We start from the raw sequence: 18420 nt of genomic DNA, 5'->3' as shown, positions 1-18420 counted from the left end.
AATAATTCCATTACTCCACTTTAAAAGGGGGAGAGGGGGACTGAAATGAGTAGTTTTAATGGTGGGATCAACCATACACGTGCCCTACATCCATATGGGCAGGTAATATTTCAACTCTTCACCATTCCAGCTGTTTCCATTATCTCAATGCTCTCAATTGATTTTCCTAATAATGGGTATAGATGGAAAGCCCTTCTGGATAATTTTCAAGGGCATTTATAAATACAATATGTTCCTAGTCCCGTGTCCTTCCTGATAGGTGGAGTTTGAATGCTTTTTGTCTTTCTCTCCTTTTTTGGCTTTTTTAATGATTTAGATTGTGATGAGACTGCTTATGAACAAGGATGCTGTAACACAGGGAAATCTGGGGGAGCCCAGTTAACTAGTTAATGGAAGGATTTTACTGGGCGGTGAAGCAGGCTAGCTGCATTGCTCCACTCTTGGGAACCCTCAAGACACAGGCAGTACCAACATCTGTTTGCTTGTAGCTCCCTTCTGTGTTATCGTACTGCTGCTTGATTCCACATGTGCTAAGCAGAAAAGAAGAGTAAAGGGGGGGAAGTGTGGTGTAAATTTGAGGGGGAGGGTTGCCTGGCTCTCGCGGATGTGTTTGCGCTTTTCCCTACAAAACACGAGGAGGCGGCCAGGAAGCATCTGTGAGATGTGAGGGGGAGGGGTTGGGGGGGTGAATGAAACACATTGGTGGGCACCTTTTTCCTTATCGTTGGTGGAATGTTTACCCCAGGTCAGAGCGAGCTAGTGGTAGAAAACTTTTTTTTTTTTCCTTCCCTCTCTCTTGTTCTCACTTAGTCACACAGAAGATTTGAACAAAGGGGCTACAATAAGTTGTTGCTTTGAAGTGATTGTGAACATTGTATTTTTTTTTTTTCTCCCTCTCCCCTCTTCAATCTCCTGTTTCGTGTATTGTGTTCTGCTTTACACATACTAGGCATCACATTGCTTCTGTGAAGCTCCATAGGAAGTGGAGAAATTCTTACATTTTTCACATTAAAATCCAGGCTTTTAGTAGTTAGTCCACTACAATAATTTAATCACAAAACATTTCTCAGTATTTGGTCACCTAACCATCAAAAACAGACTAACAGTTTATTCACTGGGAAATTTCAGTAAAAGTTTTGGATATAGCTACAAAAAAATACTGCGACTGAAATCTGGAAAATTTGCATGATTGTGAACCTCCTCACCCTTTTTCCCCCCCTTCCTTCCTCTGCTCTGAGTGCCTTTTTTTTTTTTTCTCCCCCCTCCCCACCGATTAGAGAAAATACAGAACTGCAGGCAATATTTGCCTTGCAATAGAGAATTTAGAAAATGGCATGGTAAAGAAAATCAGTTAAACTTGGAAATGTTTATCTTCAAGAAGAATTGTAACTTAGATGTTTCTAATATGTACAAGTGTAATTTTATTTTTTGTGCTTATATAATATGGGATTTTTAAAGGGGGCAGTGAATAATGTGGTTTGCAGTTGAAGGACTTCAGTTTGAATCCCACCTTTTGTTGTAGCGCCCCGAACAAAGCACTTCCCTTGAATTCACTCTAGTAAAAGTTTCTCATCTGTGTAGATGGGTAAATTAGTTACTACTGTAGCTTAGTAGAGTACATATAACATTGTGACACCTTGGAGAAAGGATGAGCTAAGTACTGCTTAATAATATTATTAAGCATGGCATTTAAGCAGTTAACAAGTGGTTTCCCCAAAGCCCAGATCAGGTGTTCTGAGTCAAGCTGAAAATGTTGCTTGAACTTACATACGTCTTTCTATCCAGGAGTCCTGTAGTGGTAAAATGTAAATGTTGTCCGACAAGGTTTGGAGTTGTTGAATGCAACTGCACCCCCTAGGATTTTTTTTGGGCATCTGAGTTCCCATGTTCTTGTGCCAAGATCCATGCATCTTATCCAATGTGCTGGGACCCTTTTCCATGGCTTCATGCAGTTTGGGATGACTAGCAGCCACTCGAAGATGTAAATATATTTGAAGCTGACCCTATGCTTTGTCAAAAGTGAATGTGTAGCAGGAAGGTGTCAATAGTAGGCTAAATATTGATCAAAACTGAAGTTTTATTTATTTTTTTTTAAATGAGCATTGAAATTTCTATCCAGTACTCAGTGTGTACTTTTTGAGCATTTTAACTTTTAATTTCATGTTCATGTTTTGTTCACATTAGCTGTCAAATGCACAGCCTTTGGTGCTTTGTAACTGGTGTTAATGTCCAAGCATCAAGTTGCCCTGCAGTACTCTGAAAGGATACTGCAAGAGGAAGCACTCTTGGATCTGTAAGTGTTCAGTTAGAGCACACGTGTTGCTGTTGTGTGAGTAATGGGTCTGTGCTGTGGAAAACCACCACCCTGCTTGCACCCATGGTATCCTTATCCTGAGCCCCTCCTCCAACGTCATCATGCTCACTCCAACATCCTGCCTTTCTCAATCCTGGGACTGCCAAGCGAAAATGGCCTGTTTTTGCGCACCATGTGTCAGAGTGGTCAGCATCGAGAACAAGCTTTTAGCTTAGTATGGTTAAATAATTGAAACCATGTTTAAAACCCACACAGCTCTCTTTAATTTTTAACTTGTCTTGATCATAATCAATTCATAACATGGCTTTCTATCAGTTTTGTTCTTTTCATTTGGAACTTTTTTTTTGTACAAGTAGATGTAAAGTCAACATTGGAAAACATCTTGTTAAAGCAGCTGCCCCTGCTTTAAAGATGGTGCTGTTGTGTTAACACACACTATTCTTTGAATTAGCAGTGAAGGAAGATGCTGTGACTTAAGCCACTGAGGACATGATCTGTATATTACACTAATTCAGCCATTGCATCTCCCTTCTTCTCTGTTATTGGGATATGGATCTGGCAGCCAGTACTGTCCTGGAGGATCAGAAAGGCTCTTTCTGTCTGCAGAGCTTCAGCTTTACATGTCACATTTGATTAACGATTCAATTCATTACCCGTTCTATAACCAGATTCCCTGCAGTGCCTGGGCTCTTGTGTTTAAAAAAGAAAAAATAAAAAAAAAAAATAAAATTGGGCATTGCTGACTTGAATTTTATTAATTTTTGGCTTTCTTAATCATGTCCTCTTCTAGCTTAGAGTTTGGATTTTGGGGTGGGGGGGCAAGGAACATAGTTCATAGGAATTTAAATAAATGCATGAGGACTGTTACCATACGCCATTGTTTTGCTTAAACTACTAAGGCAACAACACTTTGACCTTCACTGAACAAAACTTTCTGCTCCAGGGCTCACTAAGAAGACTGCTTTCCGTTGAAGGGCTTACACTTATTGTCCAACTGCCATCTGTTTTACTCTGTAACAGAAGCTACTGTATGTGCTTTCTTGTTTATTTTGTGTATTGCAATCCATGTTCAGATACACCACTGAATTGGTCATAAGCAGGCTTTTTAAAAATGGGGGGGAGAAGTAGACATTAACTAACCATCCGCACTAACAATTTGTGTTCTCCCAGGTTTCCTTAGTGTTTTTCTCAGATGGTCCAGTCTGTCTTTTATTAACTTTGAATTGAAAGCCCATTTGGATGGACTTGATTCTGCAATCCTTACTAGGTGGTCCTTACAAAAATATCAGATGATCCCTCTTTCTTTGTACTCAGTCTCTTCTAAGGTTTCCCTTGTTGTAGAGGATATATGGTCAAACTCCCCCACCTACATCTCAAGAGACATAGTGTAAATCAGGACTAGTAGTGCAGAAGAACTATGACCAGTTTCCTGACGTAGTCATGGAACATAGTCTAGTGTCAGGACTTGATCAACCGGTACACCCAGCCAGGCCCCTTCGCTCATCTACTTCTGCTCGCTTGGTGGTCCCGCGCACGAAAGGCAAAGCTCAGGGGTTCTCAGTTCTGGGTCCGTTATGGTGGAATAACCTTCTCCTGTCACTCAGAACTGCAGAAGCTCGGTCTGTTTTCAAGAAGGGTCTGAAAACCCACCTTTTCCAGATCCACTTTGCCCAAGATCTCTTCAGATCATCTATGGCGTAACCGTTCACGCATCCTAACTCCAGAAGCATCCTCAGATACAACCTTTATTCAGCCATTACTCTGGTATTGTACTACTCATTTGTGTACATTATAGTGTTTAATTTAAAAAAAAATTAAAAATTGGTGTGGGTTTCGGGATTTGTCCGTGTCTTATGCACCTACTTGAATGATGAACCTCGACATAGTAAGTGGTAGGGAACAAACTAGGTTTGCTTGAGACTTTGTCTGCAGCTATGTCTCCTTCTCTCCATGTAATGCATAAATTGTACTTTTGCTGAGATGTACGTCGCTTTGGACAAAAGTGTCTGCTAAATGAATAAATGTAAATGTTTGGTCACTTTAATAGAGCTACCTTTTTGCTGTGAACAGTGTTCAATAGTTGATGCCATTATTTATCGATTGTGTATTCATGTTTTGTTCATTGCTTTCTGTAAACTTTTCACAGCGTGGATGTTTGAGTATAAGTAGCTCTGTCTTCTGTGATTTTTACATGTGAAAAAAGACTAGCCAGGCTTTTGGTAAATTATCGTTTATTGGGAAAAACAAATGACGCACCCAGCTATGCGGTGTAGCAATGTTTGCTTTCCTCACTGTTGCCTGGGGGTGTTACTTTATACCTAGTTAAATGTTTGACCTCTGTGCTATATGTCCATATTGTGATTTTGAATATGCAACTTATATACACATGGAAGAAAATTATATATGTATCTATTGGTACGTAATAGGCATAGGTAGAGACAGAGAAATTGGTAGTTCATAAATGTATTTTCCCTGCTGTGTGTTTGCTGCTGTGAATGTGAAACTTATTTGACCTTTATAAAATCTGCCCATTCATTATCGGTTAGAATAGGTACCCAGCTTGATAAATTAGGAGGTAGGGATTTTCAAGGCCCTTTTGAGAGCATTGTAATTTGTCCCCAAATGTAAACCAGTAATCTAGGAATGTGCTGTTATATGTAGTGATGATGGTGATGATGCTAGATAAATAAATATAAATGGTGGCGGTGTTTATGTTAACGGAGTTGATGCTCATACAGCATGCTTAGAGAAATGACTGTAGGCAGTTGAAAACAATGATCTTGCTGACTTTATCCTGGCCTCCTTGTTAATTTAATAAAAACTGCACCATAGGAGACTTCAAATGCCACTTGAGTCAAAATATAGGAGTGTTATCAAAACTGTGCAAACAAATGGGGCTGAAATACTTTAAATCTTAAACCATTTTTATGAAGGGCTCCCTCTACCCCTTTAACTGTCTGCAAGAAATTCTTGATGCAGAATGTACTTCAGTTCACTTCAGTTTGTTTTTATAAAGCTCTCTTCTCAACAACGTGGTGCAGACTGCTGACAAGGTATGCTTTGAATGCAGATGAGGGCCTGCTTTTGTGGCCCTTCTCTGTGATGCAGCAGTGATGTCAGTTGTGCTTTCTAGAAGTCTAATCATGTCATGGTAATATCTTTCTTAGTGAACCTTAATTATAGCTTATTATTTTACTGTGCACAGAAAAACCAAGTTAGCTGGATTGAAAAAGAGCAAATGACTCAGAGTAAGAAAGGAATGAAAATAATATAAAGATAAATTAAACAAGTGTGTATACAATAAAAAAACTTACCCTGGAAATACATTTGACTTCCTTTATACTCGTATCTAGTCTTTGTTTTCATGATGAATCTCATTAAATCTTTCAGTAGTAAAGTTGTGTTTATACCGTGAACTGCACATTCATATTTAATAACTTGTCATTATTTATGAAGCGGACAGGGCTGCCCAAGTCAGGTTGAGAGTTGCGAGCAATCAGTGGAAAGCATAAATGTGTAACATATTTGCAGCAGAATTCAGTTCACTCAGTCCTACTCGGAGCCCTGGAGGCACCCTGCTGACCATAGGTGTCTAGTGTAAGACCCCAGGCTTTTTACGCAAACAAGAAAACAAGGGCTCCCCTTCCAAAGACTGCTAATATGATTCAAACCTGGGTCCCAAGATACTGATGCATCAATTTGCAGGCCCCAGCAGACTGACTGTGCACAGATGTAACAATCAAGTACAATATGTTATGATCTGAGATGGCATTAATGCCATTATCGTCATTGTTTGTTTTCTGTTATTGCTATTATTAAAGAGAATGGTTTTATTACTGCTTCTGTTATTAGAATCATGCATGATATTAGCTTTCATTACTTTGCCTTCCCAGGATACATGCATATTTGGAGTTGATGCTGGAGGGTATTATATAATTTTCTTAAATATGTATCAGAACAAAACTGAGAATGATTTATCTTGCTATAAATAAAAATCAGCAACTGATAAAGTGTATTTTAAATGTTGGAGCAATATGGAAAGCTTTCGGAGCAGTTTATTTTTGTGTCCAAATGTCAATACACCACCTGAAAATAAATCAAGGCCAGGTCTGCTCAGCCTTCAGTGGACTAGCAGTTTGTTTTTGCTTGGGTTTGGATGTTAGGTTGTTACCTGTTTATGCACCAATAGAATCCCCCCCCCCCCCCCTCCTTTAAATAAATGGGACATGTGTGTGGCATCCAGATGGTTTATCTGTTGTAATGGGTTAACGTGGTGTTCCAGAGAGATGTTTTGCTTGAATCTTTGTGATTGGGAAGTAAGGGTGGGTGCATCCAAAGCTGGCTGGGGTCTAGTGCCCACAGACTGGATTATGGGACAACAGACCGGGATCTGTTTAATATTGCATATGACCATAACCTTAGTGGTGACTGTCGAGACCCTGTCTGACAGACGTTACCATGGAGGGAGAGTACTCTAGGTTCATGCGCTCAAGGAAAAACCCTTTTGTTCATTGCAAATTGGTAAGAAGCAATATTCTATAGCCACTCAATGTCTATAGTCACAGAAAATTCAGGTTAATGAAACACTGTCTCCATATGTAACTTTCAAATCATTATTTCTGCACTGTGTATGTCTATTTTATGCACTGTTTTTAATAGTCTGCAATGGCTAGGATGCAGATAACTGTGGTGCACCTGGTACTTTCTGTCCCTGAGAGCAATAATATTGTGGTCTGTGTGGTTGTACATTAACCATATTGACATTTTTTCTGAGCTATAATACTGAATTTTGTATGAGAAAGAGAAAAGATGCATCTATGAATGTACAGTAGGAAGAGGGGATAAACAGCAGCCAACAAAATGGAGCAGTGTACCTCGTTTCTACATGTAAAGCAGTGCCTGAGAACGTTTCATTTATTGTTAAAATGTACTTTTGCAAGTTCACTTATTTTAACATTTAAAGACCATTTTATGAAGTACAGGCATCCCTCAATTTAAAAACTCTTATCAAATTTTACAGAAAATTACTCTTTGATTTCAATACCCAAATTTCAATTTACATAAAAAAAAGAAACAATATCTCTGTCTTGCTGTTAGGAATGTGAGAATGTGAGATTGTTGCTTTAAGAGAGTGGGACTTCATTTGGAGTGTCTGAAATCCCATAGATGTGTCTATTAGCCATATTTGGTGTGGTGTTTAATAAAATTATTGCAGAGACAGCAGAGCAATTAGCAGGAAAAGTTCTGCTGATGGTTTTTTTTGGTTGTGCATTCATATTTTAGTTCACAATAAACATGCTATGCTCAGTGCATCCCTGTTTGGTTGATTGCTCATCCTTCGGAGAACTCGTGAATTAAAAAAAAAAAGTGGGAATTATCTCAAAGCAATAACTGTGTAAATACAAGTGTTTTATATTGTGAGTGATGGGTTGATATGTGTTATGTAGGTGTTTTATGGTGTTTTAGTGATATTTGGGGAAAATGCTTGCAGTTACGGGAGGGCGTGGTGGCACTGTGGGTTTGGCCAGGTCTTGCTGTCTGGCGGTTCTGGGGTTCGAGTCCTGCTTGGGATGCCTTGTGATGGACTGGCGTCCCCTCTCCCTCCAGCCTTGCACCCTGTGTTGTTGGGTTAGGCCCTGATTTACCAAGACGACCTAGCTTGGGACAAGCAGTTTGAGACCGTGTGTGTTTGCAGTTTCTGGATGGCCTGGGAATGCATTTCTATTTTTCCCCAATTAAAAGAAAAAAAAGGAACATATATACTTTCCATCTCTGCACATTTTAATTATTTTCATAAATCAAGCCATTGCCTATACAACTCTTAGCTTTACTGTATTGTGTGTTGATTTGGTACTATATTTGACCATAGAACAGCAGCAATTCCAGTTTTCATAGATGAATATTTATACTTTTGTAATGTATAAATGTGGTGTTATCTGCTGAGTAAATAAGTCTGCATCCATTTGTTTTTCAGTACTGTATGTAATATTTATCCCAGTCTTATAGTATCTTCAGCAGGTCCAGCTGCCCTGTAATGGTGTGAAGTCACAGTGACAAGACAAGGAGAGTCATTTAGAGTGTTAAAGATCACTGAACTCACTGTTGCATTTCAGATTTATTGTCAGGGGGCTCTTACGGAGACATACACCAAAACATCTCATCACTGACATGCAATAAACACTTTTAAAGGAATTTTAAATTTTTCTTATTTTACAAGTGTCAGGGTATTAAGAATTTTGAGAATATCTTTTTAAGAAAAGAAATGCATTGAAATGGAAAAACTGGAAGACTGTTCAGTTTTTACCTGTCTGTATAAAGTCTTGAACTAAAACTTTTTTTTTTTTTTTTTTTTTTTCTCCCCCCTTTCTCCCCCCCTGTTTAGCTTCCTGGGGACCTAAACAAAATGCACCTCACAGACCACCCACATCAGGTGATGCATGTCCCAGCTAGCCAGTCAGGATGCAGCATTGCCAGCGACTCGGAGAGCAGCAGCCTATCGGACATCTACCAGGTATATGTTGTCGTCGGCTGAAATGAATCAAGCCGTTTAACCAAGGCACAATGACTATTTGAAGGTACAGCAAGTGATCACTTGGATGTTTCTTCTCCAAAACTTCTAATTCCCCTGCAAAGTGTTTAGGGTTTACTGTAGCTTTGTTAAAACATGACATAAGGAAAACTTGAGCCTTTTCAGACATTGGGGTTTATTGTGTGGGTGACAGTACTGTAACTGTAGAAGATTTTCAGTCTGTGTAACTGTGTCCTGAACATGGTGTTAAAGATGGCACATCTTGCAACTAGGGGAAGGTGTGTTCACCTCACTAATGGAAGGGTTCCCACTTTTGTTTTTACAACATTTTTATAGTCTTGCATCCCTTATTGTAAGGTCACAGCTTGAAAAAGACAGATGTGATACATTGGGAATAAATTGTTGGTTTGTTTACTTACTGCTAGTTACTAATGTGCATATAGCTTGTATTTCTCCGCCCCCCCCCCCTTTTTTTTTTTTTATTTTTTAACAGGACAACATGTATGCCAACTCAAGTTTACACTGACTTTGAGAGAACAGATTTTTGTCACTCTTTGAAAACACCCAAGCATATTTAAAGACAGTTTTCTGTTCTGTTCATGCAGTTTCTTTGTCTGTCTGGTTGTCATTTCAGTTGTAGAACTGAGTATTTAATTCTTTTACGTATGAATTTTAGCATTTAAAATAGTATTGGTTTAATCATAAGACATTTAGTTTCTTGAGCAGTTACGCTACAGTTTGGTTAGCAAACGAGTACAGGTCCTTGTAGCACTTTTAGAGGTTGTATTTATACTGAGAATGATCAAGCTTCCTGTTTTTCACTTAGCTTTTTTTTTTTTTTTTTTTTTTTTTAGCATAACCCCTTGCGTAGCGTGAATAGAGTAAAAATGGCCTACTTCCAATGGTATTGTTAGCGACTGAAGATCCTGCCTCCTTTTGCCTTGCGAGTACCTTTGAAGCTGAAACCTCAGGGCAAACAGAAGAGGGCCTCCTGCACTTCATCCACCAGTACATCAGACACACAGTCTCAGCAACACATCAGTATATCAACACTCTGTAATGACAAGCTGTGCACCCCTCTGGTTGTATCTGTAACCTTTTATTTCACCCTCCTCCAGACATCCCATATGCAAAAATGTGCTGTCAGACCTGTACCTTCATGTTTCTTACTCACACATTGGTTTCTTTTTCTGCTGTTTTTTAATAATTTTTAGTTTTTGTTTTAAGAGGATTCATCGAAGATAAAAAGTATTGAATGAATATTGATATACTGAAACAAAAAATAACCCTTAAAGTGTAATTACTTTGAGTATAAGATCTGTGCTGCAGTGGGACAGTATGTGCGCAGTCACTGCACTCTTATTTGGCATGTGACACGTGTATACACACACACACACACACACACACACACACACACACACACACACACCCCAGTTTTGTGTGTGTGCACATAAAAGATGTACCTGACACAAATTTTCATGGGACATCTTTGCTATGAGAGGAGACTCCAGTGACATTGAGCTGAGAAGCAGTTATGTCTGCACAGTTTGCTCACTGGCATCATGAGGAACTGTCTTGTGGAGAGCATCAGCCTGAAACACAGAACTAAGAAAGTGGTGTAAGTGAGAGAGAGGGGAGGCGTATTGTTCAACATCATGAATTGTATGTTTTTATGTGGTCTACCTGGGAAACAGGAGTTTAAAAGGTAAGCCCTGATGAAATGATTCAAACGTTTGTGGGCTCATGAGTCGTCTTAATGCTGCGGGTTGTTAGTGTTAAAAGTGCCATTTGAGCAATGTGATGTATTAACCATGATGTGCTAACCATGGTCCGGCATTTTCTACCTACGCCAAAGGGTGTCTTCCGAATCATTGGAGAAATGTATTGTCCGAGTAGAGTGACTGTGAGGGTCATAGTTGCCTTGTCGATCATTTCATCTCATACATCCCCACACACGCTAACTAACACAACAGCTTCTACCTAAATCACCTTCTAGCTGAATGTGCTAGATTAGTGGCCAAAGACCTTTTGCTGCTGTTCGCTGTTTGCTTATTTTTGGTCCTCAGTGACATTGAGGTCCTCAGAGATGCTAAGATACATCTTACGTTGAATGGTAGCAGGTAAAGTAGTGAACAGAGAAGTTGTTGAAACAAATCTGATCCTGTATTTCTATCCTTGAGCAAGTTGGCTAATGTCCATTGCTAAAGTAATATCATCCAGCTTTCTAAATGGGACAGTTTTAAGTTGTTTCAGATGAATTATCTGCACTTTAGTCTTTATAAGAGGTGAGCACTTGATACCTGAGCTCAGAGAATCATGTCACATCTTTGTCTACATGACATTGCTGTCTTTATATTTTCTGTACCAGTATCCATGTGTAGTGGTACAACAGACCTGTGGTTTAATGTCTCTGTCTTGGTCATTTGAGTTCTCGTGGATGTGAAGGTAGCAACACTTTTTTCTCCAGGGTCCGCTTCATCATTGTAATGTTGGCGATTTTGAAGAATGTTGCACATAAAGTACTGAATCTGTGAATCTCGTGTTTTGTAGTAAATGTGACTTTGCAGGCCAAGTGGGAACCCTCCTTAGCCCAACATGCCTGAATGATACTAGTGGGAAAACAGTCCTGCCGTTCATGTGTATCAGGGCAAATACCATGTTCTGTGAAGCCATTCACCAAGGTCTCTCCAACACAGGTGAACCAACATAGTGTAAAGGCTTGTAAATCCAAAGATTCTTGGAGTGCTATGTCCGATTGTAGTTCATGGCTCAAAGTTACATCTCTCAGTACATTCCTTTGGCATCCTGGCACAAATTAATAAAAATACTCAAGTTTCAGTGAAGTCTAAGAAACAACTGATATTATAGAAAATGTGAATGTGGCTAAGGGGGTGTGGTGGCGCAGTGGGTTGGACCACGGTCCTGCTTTCCAGTGGGTCTGGGGTTCGAGTCCCGCTTGGGGTGCCTTGCGACGGACTGGCGTCCCGTCCTGGGTGTGTCCCCTCCCCCTCCGGCCTTGCGCCCTGTGTTACCGGGTAGGCTCCGGTTCCCCGCGACCCCGTATGGGACAAGTGGTTCTGAAAGTGTGTGTGTGTGTGTGTGTGTGTGTGTGTGTGTGTGTGTGTGTGAGAGAGAGAATGTGGCTTTGTGTCTCCGCTACACGTAATTGTAATCTTTTATTCTCTTCCCTTAACTTGTGGAGAGGGCAGTGACTTACTCATTGTGTGGAGAACTGCTGAATTCTTTTTTTTTTTTTAAATTTTAAGTCTGCACTCACATTAGCAGAAACATCCTATAAGCAAGTGTTAAAGCAGCTTCCCTTGTGACAGACACAGCTAGTTTTGTAATACATGATGTGACATTTTCTTCAATAGGATAAGCTCAATTGAGTTGAAAATAAGGCCTTCTCCTGGGACACGTGTTTACCAGTTCCTTACATGAGTACTCTATCTCTAGTTGTCATGAATCTCTGCATCATCTTCAACATGTGCTCCATGTGATGATGGAATTGTGTAAGGCAGCAAAGTGAATCAGAATTAAAAGCTCACGATGTTGAATCTGCTTCTTCTGGGTCCAGCCTCTGTAATCTCAGGGTGGTTGGTTGTGTCAGATAAATGCAGCATGTGGTACTTTGACCTGATACCACTGCAGTTTTTTCACCCAACTGTCACAAGTGGTTCTCTGAGAATCCACCCTCAACAGCATCTCAGTCTGGTGGAAGGGATCATTTTTCACTAGACTGAATATATGTGCGATGTCATCGTTTAATTATTTTTCAATATAACAGCATTTTAGTTATCTCTTTTAATCATTTTGATTGCACTTGATTTCTGCCTGATTTCTTTTTGTCCAGTGCAGAAGATGACATTGGGAGTGGAATTTCACATGCAGCCATTGCTATTTTAAGAAGTACTTGTTTAAGACTCTGCTTTTTAGCCCAGGATCCTGAGTGGTAGCATATATTCTTATGGTATTCTTATGTAAATAAGGTGCATACTATGCTCATCACTTAGGCTAAAAAATTGTTTCATGAAGAGGGGAAGGCCTAAGAATTTAGGGGAATAAAGTCTGTCTTCAGTTTTTGTTAGAGGGGTTTCCTGATTTCCTTCTTCCTGCCCCTGCCCCCCAAAGAAAAACTGTGGGCCTTTAAGTTGTGGACTTCTGAGTTTAACATATCCAAGATCCCACAGTGAGTGTTTTTAAAGTTGTTTGGATGAAAGTATCCTCTGTGGTCTAACAAAAAGGAAGGGACCTCTGCTGAAAGATTTGTGAGAAACAGGTGCCTTTTGTAACATGATGGATTGTATTGACAGTGTGTTCAGGGCAATGTGACTGTCTGAATTTGCTCATGGTCTGCTCTGTCCATTCTTACAAACCACTCATCCCCTAGGCAACAGAGAGTGATCTGGGTGATGTGGACCTGTCAGGGCTCCCAGAGGCTGCAGTGGACTCGGAGGATGAGGAGGAGGAAGATGAGGACCTTGAGAGGACCACCTACCCGTTGGTAGGCCGAGACCTGGTGCGAGAGTGTCTCGAGAAGGAGCCAGTGGACAGAAATGATGACGATATCGGTGAGTTCACCTTTTTTTTTTTTTTTTTTTTTTTTTTTTTTCCTGAACTCATGAACTTAGCATTTAACAAGTAAGAGATTACTCTTATAGAGGCCATGATGCAAATGATATCGATAATCGGATTAAAGTTGTGGCTAAGTGATGGTGATGATGTGAAGGGCAGCACATACTTCAGCTTGTGGGCAGAGTTTGATTCTATTGTTTGAACAGTACCATTCATTTCAGTCAGTGTCTCACTGATACCTTAAAAACCTGGGCTAGTCACTGCCTGTTCAGGTAACTGGCTCGGTAAAACAATTGTCTGAATCTTGTACACTCTTCCGTCCATGAGGACCTGAGGCATGTTCCTCTGTGTGAGCAAGGCTGTGGTGTGGCGTTTTGGCCCTTTTTTTTTTTTTTTTTTTCCCTCTCAGGAGTGGCATCTCACTGACTCTTGTGGCCATAGGCGCTAACTGTCTACTAACACCCCCCAGAGCAACTACTGGAATTCATGCACCAGCTCCCTGCCTTTGCCAACATGACCATGTCCGTCAGAAGGGAACTTTGCACGGTCATGGTCTTTGAAGTGGTGGAGCGGGCTGGGACTGTTATACTTCACGACAGGCAAGAGGTAAGAAGATGGCTCATTTCTTACTTTTAGCATGCAGTTATTCTGTAAAATTCTGTGCTGCCAGAAGTCGGTTCCAGTTAGCTTGCATAAGGAAGTCAAGGGCTCTTGCAGCTAAATGCAAAGTCATTTTTACATGTTAGATATCAAGTTTTTATTTCAGAAGATTCAGTTTGCAAGCATGTATTCCATCTGTTTTCAGGAACAACTTATCTAGTTCAGGGTCACAATTCCTGAGGAAAAATGGCCCGTCTCACATGGTACACCACTAGTGGGACTGTAAGCTATCTCAGGATCGTCAAATAAACACACACTGCTGGAACGCAGTCACCAATTCACTCAAAACTTCTTTGGACTGGGTGGAAACCAGAGCACCTAGAGGAAATCAAGGTGAACATTGAGAAAATGCCAACTCTGCCCAGAAGTTACCTTAACTTGATCCCACTTTTAAACTCATATCTCAAGAGCTATGAGTCAACAGCACTACCTACCTCACCGCTATGACGCTGTGTAATAAACATATTAGTTCAAATTCTCACATCATGTGAAGGCAGTGGTATGACTACAGGAAAACTACTTGACCAGCGTTGCCTTAGTTACTAGTTTTCCTTTTTTAAACATTTCTTTAATTTTAGTAAGGAAGGTTTTTTTTTTTAAAAAAAAAAAAATAAATAAATAAATCCCGTATGAAAATGAAATATGAAGTCTGGTCCAACCTAGACTAAGTGTGAGGAACACAATATGAAATGAACATTGCAAACTTTTTCCTTTCCTGCATGTAGCCAGTATTTATATCCTAAACTGGGCCAAAGATACTCAAATTAAATGGTAACTATTTATGATTTATAAAGTTGAAGACAATGAAATTTCAGTACATCCAAAGCCTATTAGCCAACGTTTTCCAAAGAACAAATAGAGCTGTTTTAAAAAGGGAACTGGATATAAACTGAAACTATAATAAAAGTGAACTGTGTAAAATAAAGTTTGTGAAATTGGCTCATGTAAGCCGCTGGGAAAAAGTACATATTTCAAAATAATGTAGTACGATAGTCAATGGTAACTTTTGAGGATTTGAAAATAAGTGTATTTTTCCACAATCTAATGTGAACTGTGCTTTTTGTTAAGTGTATGTACTTTTTTGTAAAAACAATTGAGGTAATGTGTACTGGGGGGCGTAGTGGCGCGGCCGGCTTGTCCATGTCCCACTCTCTGGTGTGTCTGGGGTTCGAGTCCTGCTTGGGGTGCTTTATGATGGACTGGTGTCCCATCCGGGGTGTGTCCCCTCCCCCCCTCAGCCTTGTGTCCTGTGTTGCCGGGTTAAGCTCCTGTTTGCTATGACCCCCGTACAGAACAATCGGTTTCAGACTCTGTGTGTAATGTGTACTTCTGTAAATAGAAGTACTGTATATGGGTACTGTGTGTGTGTGTGTGTGTGTGTGTGTGTGTGTGTGTGTGTGTGTGTGTGCGCACACTGAGTATATATTCAGTTACTTAAATCCCCTCTGGTACATTTTATTAGTAAATCCGTGGTACAATCAGCAAGCAAAATTTGAAAATGAATCAAACCAGGCAGCTGATGAACTGTTAGTGTATATATTCTCCCAGAACTTTAGTCCGTTGCGTTTGCTCTTCAAGTGAGTCACGAGAACTCCATCTTGTGTTGCAAAGCACTGTGAGAATAGTGGCTTTTTTTTTTTCCCTTTCATTCTTAGAGTGTTTTAAGGTTAAGGTATGGGGGGTGGGGGAAGGTTCAGACATGAGGAAACGTCAAACTGTTTTGTTCATTATTATTTTCTGACCCCATTTCATTGTCTTTGTCGACCTCCCACTGGTTTCTTTCAATATTTTGACCATGTCAATTAGAGAACTTTTGCTGCTGATATCGTACATTTGGTAACAAGGAATTTCTCTCAAGGAATCTTAAAGGATGCTTTTTAAACAAGTCACACACGTATGTTGAGACTATCAATAACCCTGTGTTTAAGTGAATTTATTCAATATACTCAAATGCATACAGTATATTCCTGGTAAAGGATTTTAGAGGTAATATGTGGGTTGTGGACAAAACAAATATGACATGGTAAAGAACTTTAACTTCTAAGTAACCAGTTGCAACCATTGCTCCAAAGGTGAATTGTTAGAAAGTTGTAAAATAAGCCTGAGAGTTTAGTTTGATATATGTGAGCTTTCAAAGCAGTATGAACAAACAGAGAAGCTAAAGAGTTAGTGCTTAAATAGCAAGTGCATCAGTCAGAAAAACTGCAGAATTATTTGATGTGTCAAGGGGAGCACTCAGATTAAGCCAGACATGGACAAACTGCATTACAAAGAGGGGTGGTGATCATAAATCGAAAGCTCAGACACACACTTCATAGAATACTTGCTAAATGCCACAAAAGTATAGACTCAAAAATTACCACAGAACTGAATCAATAACTCTGACCCAGTATCAACAAAAAGAGAACATTGTGAGCTTTATAATGCTGAAATTTGTAGCAGGACTGAAATTCAGAAACCGCTTGTGTTCAAAGTCAGTGCACAGAGATATAACCTGGTGTAAGGAGCACAAAACCTGGATTCCTGAGCCATGGAAAAAATTAATACAGTCTCTGAGTAGTCTTTCATCCCATGTCTGACATCGCGATGGGTTTGGAGAAAGCAAAAGAATGAGCTCAACATGCAGGGTTTGTTGCATACTGTTTAATGTGGTGTGCAATCTGTAATGGTATGGGCAGCTTTCTCATGGGACTCATTAGGGCCGATGATTGCTTTGCGTATTCATGCAACAACTTAGGACCGTGAGACTATTTTACAGGACCGGACGAACCCTGTGGTGTAAACACAGATTCCTCATAATGCTCACTTATTCCAGCATGATATTGCCCTGAAGAACACCAGGATGAAGTTAGAAGTCTTGCATCGCCTGCCCGCTCACCAGATCTAAACATTGAACCTTAATAGGAAGTTCAGGAGAGTACAGTGCAACATGCATTTTCGCCTCCTTCATCCCTCCACGAACTAGAGGCTTTTCGTCTTGAGTGGTGAAATATCCCAGTACACACAGTTCAGGACTTGTACGAGTGTTCCACAAAGGACTGAAGCTGTTCTAAAGGCAAAGGGTAGTCTGACTGCTTGCTAGGTCCTTTGTGTTAAAATATTGCGAATGCTTCCGTTTTGTCCAACTTCTGTACGTAATTCTCATTTGAGCCACAGGATCGCCAGATATGTTTTATTCAGGCCACTGTAATATGTTACATTACATTTTACATTTATTCATTTAGCTGACATTTCTCCTAAGCGACTTGCAGTGTTAGTCTGTCTGCAATTATGTTTACCTATTACCTCAGCTGGGTAATTTTACTGGGTAAGTGCTTGCTCAAAGGTACTATAGATGGAGGTGAGATTCAAACCTGCAAGCTTCAGATCCCACAGTAGCAGCTCTAACCATTACGCTACCAACTGTCCTGCTAGACTGTGTGATGTGTTGCCCCTTGCCCTGTACATGGGGAAGAGCTGTGAGATGCAGGGTGCTACTGAGGGTCATTGGTAGTGTCCTCGTTTTTTTGAAGCAATGTCTCCCCCGTGCCTAGCTGGACCTATGGTACGTGATCCTCAACGGCTCTGTGGAGGTGATCCACACAGACGGGCGGGCTGAGGTGCTGTGCATGGGTAACAGCTTTGGCATCTCGCCCTCCCTGGATAAGCAGTACATGGATGGTGAGGTGCGAACCAAGGGGGATGACTGCCAGGTAAGACATGTTAAAAATCATTGAAATAAACCTTAATTAATTCTCATAGGTGCTATGTAGATTTTTCGTGTTTTGATTTTCTTTCTCACTTCTTTGGTGTCCTTGGTTGGTTATTTTATACTCTGCTATGGCCTTGCGTGTTGGTGAGGTCTCGGCCAGACGTTCAGCTCTCACGGGGGAGGGGCAATTTTTTGCATAAGTTTACCTGAACTCACCCTTCTGTAAAAACTTAGTTGGGTGAAATGTGAATGTTTGTTCATTTGATCATCTGAATAAGCTTTGCAAAATGTTGTTTTTCCTAAATAAATTCAATATCTACATTGGTACACCCCCAAATTTATCTTGGACAGTATAGGCATTGCTTTCTTAACATCTTTTGGTGTGAACAGAGATGGGGTTAAATGGTGTGTTGCTGTCAGAGAGAACAGGAACTGATTCTTAATATAGATATGGCGTGGTAAGTGCACGAGCCTTCTCTTTGAGAAGAGGCTGCATGAGCTGGTGACTTTGACTTCTTTGCTTTTGACTCAGTCAGACCTGCTAGCTCCTCTTTGCCAGATCTGCGGAGCCTCCTTTCTCGGTTTCAGCGTTGGCCTGCTGCTGTGTAATCAGAGCTGTCACTGATGCTTAACATGTAAGAAAAGATTGGA

The 18420-nt window shown here is 40.3% G+C and overlaps 1 protein-coding gene across 3 annotated transcripts in view; it reads left to right on the top strand.

Annotated features, from left to right (window-relative positions):
- The window catches only part of LOC108934339 (rap guanine nucleotide exchange factor 6-like), a 79174-nt gene that overhangs the window by 38701 nt on the left and 22053 nt on the right, over positions 1-18420 (top strand). For all 3 annotated transcript variants that reach the window (XM_018751982.2, XM_018751983.2, XM_018751980.2), the window contains exons 8-11: positions 8697-8825; positions 13234-13414; positions 13888-14024; positions 17612-17770. In XM_018751982.2, coding sequence (XP_018607498.1) covers positions 8697-8825; positions 13234-13414; positions 13888-14024; positions 17612-17770 — 606 coding nt within the window. The remainder of the gene's footprint in view (positions 1-8696; positions 8826-13233; positions 13415-13887; positions 14025-17611; positions 17771-18420) is intronic.

This window comes from Scleropages formosus, chromosome 4 (assembly GCF_900964775.1).
Source record: "Scleropages formosus chromosome 4, fSclFor1.1, whole genome shotgun sequence".
Lineage (NCBI taxonomy): Eukaryota > Metazoa > Chordata > Actinopteri > Osteoglossiformes > Osteoglossidae > Scleropages > Scleropages formosus.
Note: the sequence above shows the minus strand (reverse complement) of the source record. Positions and strands in the feature narration are given on the sequence as shown.